This window comes from Poecilia mexicana, unplaced genomic scaffold (genome assembly GCF_051168715.1).
Source record: "Poecilia mexicana isolate PSO_F unplaced genomic scaffold, ASM5116871v1 scaffold_22, whole genome shotgun sequence".
Taxonomy (NCBI): domain Eukaryota; kingdom Metazoa; phylum Chordata; class Actinopteri; order Cyprinodontiformes; family Poeciliidae; genus Poecilia; species Poecilia mexicana.
In genome coordinates, this window is record NW_028263391.1 from 5,724,128 (window position 1) to 5,731,002 (window position 6,875).

At 44.0% G+C, this 6,875-nt stretch overlaps 1 protein-coding gene across 1 annotated transcript; it reads right to left on the bottom strand.

The window, feature by feature from the left end:
* Window positions 1–89: 89 nt before the first annotated feature.
* On the bottom strand, window positions 90–6,755 carry golga5 (golgin A5). Its single transcript, XM_014968829.2, has 13 exons — window positions 6,540–6,755; window positions 4,500–5,153; window positions 3,469–3,666; window positions 3,164–3,383; window positions 2,948–3,071; window positions 2,663–2,866; window positions 1,828–1,998; window positions 1,622–1,750; window positions 1,446–1,544; window positions 1,066–1,288; window positions 849–948; window positions 711–774; window positions 90–483 (listed from the first exon to the last, which is right to left on the bottom strand). Exons 2-13 carry the CDS (start codon window positions 5,143–5,145, stop codon window positions 406–408), a joined length of 2,256 nt encoding a protein of 751 aa, XP_014824315.2. The 5' UTR covers window positions 5,146–5,153; window positions 6,540–6,755; the 3' UTR covers window positions 90–405.
* Window positions 6,756–6,875: the final 120 nt, after the last annotated feature.

A 6,875-nucleotide genomic window follows, 5' to 3' on the forward strand; every position in this document is an offset into this window, starting at 1 on the left:
AGGTTTGTGATTGTAACAAGACAAAATGTGAAAATGACTAGAAAGATTGGTTTGGGTGAATTTAGGAATCTCCAGGAAATAACGCAATGTTTTCTCCTCTTACATATTTATTAAAACCCTTTGTTTATTTTTACATAGTGTTACATACAATCTCTTAAGAGTACAGCAGAAGGAAAGTTTAACATAGAGAACAAAACCAACACAGTATAAGCACTCTGTATTTATTTTAAAACTCAATGCAGCTCTCAGCCATCAGCCCAATAAACCAACAATAAATGCGAGGAAATGTCTTCAGTTGGTGGCATTGTGTGTGCAAAACAGGGAGAGTCAGGTCCCAGGGCCCATTTTCCAGCAGCTTCCTTACATTGAAGGAACATAGAAAATCTAGAAATGTCCAGTTGTCTTCTATCTCCCGTCAGGGCTGCCGTGCATTTCTGGTGTGTAAGTTAGAAGAACAATCATGACCCACAGATGCAGCACCGCCTGAAGAAAAGAAAAAAACAAAAAAACTTTGATTAAACACTTGGATTGGATTGTTGGACGATAAACTATCCCATAAATTACTGTGGTAAACCAACAATAATAAAAGGGAGCATCTCTCTGAAGACTATTGTGCAAATGGAAATGATCGTGCTCACTTTAATTTATCGTTTGATTTATCGCTTCCTGTGACAGGTTCACCGACGCTCGGTGTTAAAGTGAGCACTCACCATGTAAAGGATGACGAAAAGCCTGGCCATGGGGTAGCGCCTCAGGAAGATCCCCAGTCTTATGCTGCCAGGCAACAGAAATGTTGTCAAAATGGAGGAAGGATTTAAATAACTGTAAAGACGAGGATGAAGGCTCACCTGAAACGGTCGATGGTGCTGGCTGCCTTCCGGACTTTTCCGTACACACCTGGACTGTCCTGATCGCTGAACAGCACTGGTGTGTTTCTCTGACGCGTTCCTAACCGCCGAGAAAAAAAAACAAAAACACAAATAATTTTTACTATTTTGTCTAAATATGACTAAAAAGTGGTCAAAGCTGATGGTTACTGAAAGAAAAACTAACAAATCGTCTAACCTGGACCCTCCAGGGTGCTCATGTTGATGGACGAGCCCCCGCTTTGGCCTCCCTGCGCGCTCTTCAGCTGCTGCTCCAGACGTTCCAGCTGGAACACCAGCGAGCTTTTCTCCGTGCCCAGGGCCTCCAGCATGGTCTGCTTCTGGATCAGCGTCTCCGTCAGCTGGTGGAGGCGATTCTCCAGCTCCGTCTGGCTGCTGCTGCTCAGGGTCTTGTTGGTCAGCTGAAAATAAATAAATAAAATAAGAGTTCAAAAGAAATACCGGTGAATTGGAAGGAGCATGTTCTCAGTTGTCAATAAAACATCTTTCATTCACTTACAGGCTGAAATCTGTTTTTTGTTTTTTTAATACTTTCTGTGACTTTAAAGCGGTTCTGACCTGATTCCTGAGTTTCTGGATTTCATCTTCTCTGTCTTTGATTCGGCTCTGCAGGTTGATTTTGGCCCGGTGGTGCTCGTCCTCAAGGTACTGCAGCTCCTGCATCCCGTAACCAACAATTAGTCAAAACATTCCCACCCAAACAAATACTGTTTTGTCACGAATGCTGCCTTTACCTGCTTGTAGCGCTCCACCTCGGCTTCTAAATCCTGCTTGGCCCGGTTCTGTAAGGCCTGTTGCTCCTGCAGGTGGACCTGCTGCTCCCGCCATGTTTCTGCCTCTGCCAGCGCCTGGTTCTCCAAATCCTATGCGGAATGAACGGGCGTTGAGCAAAAGCAACGTGATTTAGCAGCCTTTCTTGTTGCCAGATGTAAGAACTCGCCTGTATTTCCGCCCGGAGCGTGCCGACTTGCCCCTGCAGCTTTTGAATCTCTTCCCTCTGGAGCTCTTTTTCGTGACGGAGTTCCTCCATCTCCAAGGCCAAGGTCCCACCGCCGTCGCCCACGTCCAGACCCGAGCCCTCCTTCAAGCTGCTTATTAGCTTCTCTTTGGACTTAACAAAACAACACAAACAGAATGAAGAACAGTTTAGAGGAACCTCAAGGGAAGCAGAGAGATGCTCCAATGCACTGCAGAACTTTTTCCACGTAGTCATGTTAAGGCCACGAACCTCGGGGTATTTTATTATGATTTATGTGAAGGACTAACAAAGTAGACAAAAATTCTTGAGAGAAACATTTTCTTTTTAATTATTTTTACATATTAAAATCTGGAAAGTGTGGCATGCGTTAGTATTTAGCACCCTACGTTAATAATTAGCAGCTAGCAAACATGTTCACCTTTCACAACAAGTCTAATAAATAATAGTTCAAGCTCAGATAGATTGGATAGAGAGCACAGGTAAACACCGATTTTCCAGTCTTTTCACAGTTTCACAGTTAGATTTAAACCCTGGCTTTGAGAGAAAACAGCAGAAAAAACAAATGAAATGAATTATGAAGTCTTTGTAAACAAAACTGTCTTTCAAGAAAAAGGGGCTAGTTGAGACCAAAGCACCAGACTGAAGATCAGTTTTTGTAGAAAGAGAGAGAAAAACGATAAATCAACGATATTAAGTTTCTTTTCATTTATCATTTGACTACTTGGTTTATTATTTATTCTGACAGGCCGAGGTGCTGCGTTTTTTTATTTCTTTCCAGGCCAAAGCCGAGCCTTACCTGCAGGATGCGTGAAGCCTTGTGCTTGTAGTCTTGTAGCTCCTGCTTGGCAGACTCGGCCGCCGCTTTGGCACTTTTCACTTGCTGCTGGAGGTCGTCGACCCTGACCTTCTCCTCCACCGCCCGGCGCTCCGCCGCTGTCAACGTCTCTGCCAGGGTCTGCCGCTCGGCCTCCAGCTTGCCCAGCCGGTCGGTGTACTCGCTCTTCACAAGGACCAGAGCACCGTTTAGTGTCGGCGTTTTTTTTTTTCTATTCGTTAAACTCAACAAGCGAAAAAGGTTCACCTGCATCTGCCGGTAGCTGTCCTGTTCCCTCCTGACAGAGAGCTCCGCCTCCCGCAGCCTCTCCTGTATCTTCTCCAGAGCTTGGGAGTGCATGCTGCTGCCTTCTGTGTGATCTTGCATTATTCTACAGAAAAATCAAGGAAATAATTCCCCGACACAGTGAGGATTTGAAATCAAACCGAGTTTGATATTAAACCAGCAGCGCCAAAGCAGCACCTCGACTTTTCCTTCTGCGCTTCCTCCAGTGCAAAACTGCGAGACTTCAGCAGCTGATCGGCTTCGTCGAGTCGGACTTTGAGGACCGCGAGTTGGCCGTCTTTGGCAGAGAGCGCCTCCGTGAGGTCGTCGACCTGCGAGCGAAGCTCTCTCAGCGTGCGGTCGGTCTGCGACTGCTCCGAGTTCCGCTTGTCGGCACGCAGGCGGGCCTGGTTCAATTCTGGAGGGAGACGGAGAAGCCACATTTTTAAAAACAAAACAGGAGACGCGTTGACAGTTTCTGTGCGGTTTGTATTTGAACTTGCCGTCTTGTAAGTCTTTGGCCCTCTGGATGACCGAGGCCATCTCTTGGTTGAGGGAGGCCACCTCGTTGCGCAGCAGCTGGTTCTCCAGGCGCAGGCTGGACAGGATCTGGCTCTGCGGCTCCTCTGTGGGGACGGCGGGCTCCGGCCTGCTGGACTCCTGCGGCGGAGCCAGGCCAGAGTCGGAGCTCTCGGGTGTGTCTGCGGTACAGAGGGAAAAATAAAGAAAAAGGTCAGAAGAACTGAGTAATGAAGCTGCTAACTTAACAACAGCAAAGTCCTTGTTGAGCTCCAACTAGAGATACCAAGTGATTTGATGTAGATGGCAAAACAGGAGCTGTACATTTCGACAAAAATGTTTCAGAAAATTTCTAAAACAAGGAAATTTCTGAGTTCAATACGGGGAAAATTTGCTAGAAAAAGACTCAAAATGTTTCTAGAAAAAGCATGGAAATAATTTTTGACTTGATGCTCAGAAATGTCCAATTTTCATTTCTTCAATTAATCTCAAAATATTTTGAGACCGACGATTTTTGGCAGAAATTTATTCCGCTTTTTCTCTATCTAAACTGTCCCTGATACTCGATGAGAGTAATCGCATCCTCGCCTCCTTAGCAAATCAGTAATTTCTGAACGAGAAGTTGACTCAGCTCCATCATGCAGCTCGTCTTAATGAGTGCTAAGAAGGTGACAACTTAAGGAGTTTGTTTGAGTCTTAATATTTCAAAACAGAACCGCATGAAGTGCATTTTGCGGGACCGTTCCTCTTTCCCGTTCAGCGATATCTCCGCCATCTTTGTTCCCGTATGGCCTTGCTCCGTTTAAGGATGACCAGCGCCGCCCTCTGCTGGTTGGCGGCCAATCTGCAACACTAAAAGACGGTCTAAGACGATATTAGTTAATCGATCGGAACTCATTTTAATCTAATAAACCGTTCACTGGCAAATAATTGAAAGTCGATTAGTTGTTTGCGTCCATACTTAGATTATCTTAAATATTCTCATCATGTAGGATATTAAATTCCAAGCTCCAACCTTGACTTTGCTCCTTAGCAGAATTTTCCTCCGAGGTTTTGATGCTGTGCGCCGACAGCGAGCTCATGCTTGAGGCCCTCGACACCCCACCGGTGGAAGGGGGTGTGGATGGGGCCGAGAGGTTGGCATGAGGGGTAACAGAAGGCGGAGGCGTCGGGCTTTGGACTTCCATAACTGGAGCTTTCGGGAGTTCTCTTCTTGAATCCCTCCTGCTGCTGCCGCTGTCTGGCGGGTCCGAGCTGTTCAGGAAGTCGAAGAGCATGTCGTCGTCCACATCCTCCTCGCTCTTTTTGGGCCTCACGAAGCCTGCCGAGGTCTTGGCGGGGTTCGAGACGCCAGAACCCGAGGGGTTGCTGGGGACGTTGGCTGTCCCAGCAAGGAGAGTGGCGCTGGATTTCTTGACGTTGCCGGCAGCAGCGGAGATGTAGCTGGGCGCGTCGCGAGAGGACGGGTAGCCATGGTGCGTCACGGCTTTCTCCGTCTTGTACGCAGCGGGATTGTAGTCGGTGATGGCAGATTCTTCTCCGTAGGGCGAGGAGAAGGCGGATCCCGCGGCTTGGTTTTTGCTCAGGGCGGTAGCAGCTCCTTGGTCCACCTTATTCAGGAAGTCTTCAGCTTTTCCTGCCAGATCAGTAAACCAAGACATGTTGCACCCTGAAACGACAAGCAGAGACAACAAGACTCAGCATTAGGGCTGAAACGATTAATCAGACTGATTAAGACTAATCAATTACTCAAATAATCATCAACTAATTTAGTAATCGATTAATCGTTAACTGGAGTATATAGACTCAAAAAAAGGCCATTTGCTGAAACAACATATGAACAGAAATTAACAAAAATGCATATACATCTCAAATTTAAGATAAACCTTTCTAAATTCACCTGGTTCATATTCACTAAAGGAATACTTTGTTATTGTATTTTAGGCAATAAAATGTTTTTCTTATTCTAATCAAAGAATTTAATTATTTATTTCCTTCTCTGAATTCATGTCTAATGTTGAATAGAAAACGCCCAAGTAGCTTAATAAAAAAAAAAACTACAGAAAGTATAAATTTTGTATCCAATTAATCATCAGAACAACTGATAGATTAATCCTTTACTAAAATCAACATCAGCCAAATTTAGTGAAAAGCTTCTTTTTCTCACTTAAAAAAAATGTTCAACATATTTTCTCTGGACCAAAACAAAATGACGCATTTTACAACTAAGGATCTGAAAAGTGTGGTGCGCATTTCTATTTGCAGTCCATCTTGAGTCTGTATTTTTGTACAGTCATCTATCTGCACATCTAGAGTGTGAAATGTTTTACCTAAGTACACGCTCACGTTCTGTCAGATGTATAGCAGCTATGGAAATCAACATTTCAGCTCTTGCAACAGATTCTCAACTGGAAGCATACTAGAATTATATTACGAGGGGCTAAATGGAGAAGCGCCCTACCCTTTTTAGATTTCATGCAAAAATGTTTAAACCCGTGCATCACTGTCCTTTCATTCCATGTTTTTACTCTTTTTATTGTGAAGGATGATCACTTTAAAATCCAACAAACCACACTTGAATTTATGGTTGCAAAAATGTTCCGGCTAGTTTGAGTACTTGTGCTAGTAAATAATTTAACTGCACCAACACAGGTGGGATGAAGATCTCCTAATGTTAGATATAATGCAGATTTTTGTGCTTTCGTTAATTAAAAACTTTAACTAGAGAAGAGCAAATGACAAACAGTTCAAACACGTCAATGTCTTAGCTAAATATTTTTCAAGTTTTTACAACATAGTAAAGCAATTCACCCAGAACTCTTGGTAATACTCGACTCTTCCACAGCTATGATGCTAACCAATTTAATCCTTGCCTATTTCCATATGGTAGGTTCCAATGATAAAAACTGACAGAAATACATTAAGAAGGGAAATAATTACGATGAAAAGCATCATTAGCTACTGTGCCACAAACTATAAAACTTGTACTTGAGAGTTCTATCACAGCTAAAGCTAACAGGTTAGCTAGCTAAAAAATATTAATCTTCAAACGTACCGTGCGATAAAAAGTCGAAGTTCACTGGGTTTCCAGTCTCCCGGAAGTCGTCGAGGTTTATTGCTTAGACATGAAAGGGAACATCCCGTTGGATAAACATAGTCAAATGTCATTATCTGTCAAAGAGGATATAATGTGAGCTTCTCAATACGTGGACCAGGAACTGCTCCAGGAAATGGCCCACTTTCTCAGGTCGCTACAGCGACACGTCAACTCGTCCGCCATATTGGGAGAGGAAACGCCTTTTAAACATACAAGCAGGCGGTAGTATGATTTTACCCCTTTAAGAAATATAAAGTGGCGATACTAACATAATTTTGAAATGAAGCAAGAGTT

Coding starts and splice junctions, on each gene's coding strand:
- golga5 (XM_014968829.2), bottom strand. CDS start 5,145: ATGTCTTGGTTTACTGATCTGGCAGGAAAAGCTGAAGACTTCCTGAAT. Junction 1,289..1,445: donor TCCAGAAACTCAGGAATCAG/GTCAGAACCGCT, acceptor ATTTATTTTCAG/CTGACCAACAAGACCCTGAG. Junction 949..1,065: donor GAGCACCCTGGAGGGTCCAG/GTTAGACGATTT, acceptor CTCGGCGGTTAG/GAACGCGTCAGAGAAACACA.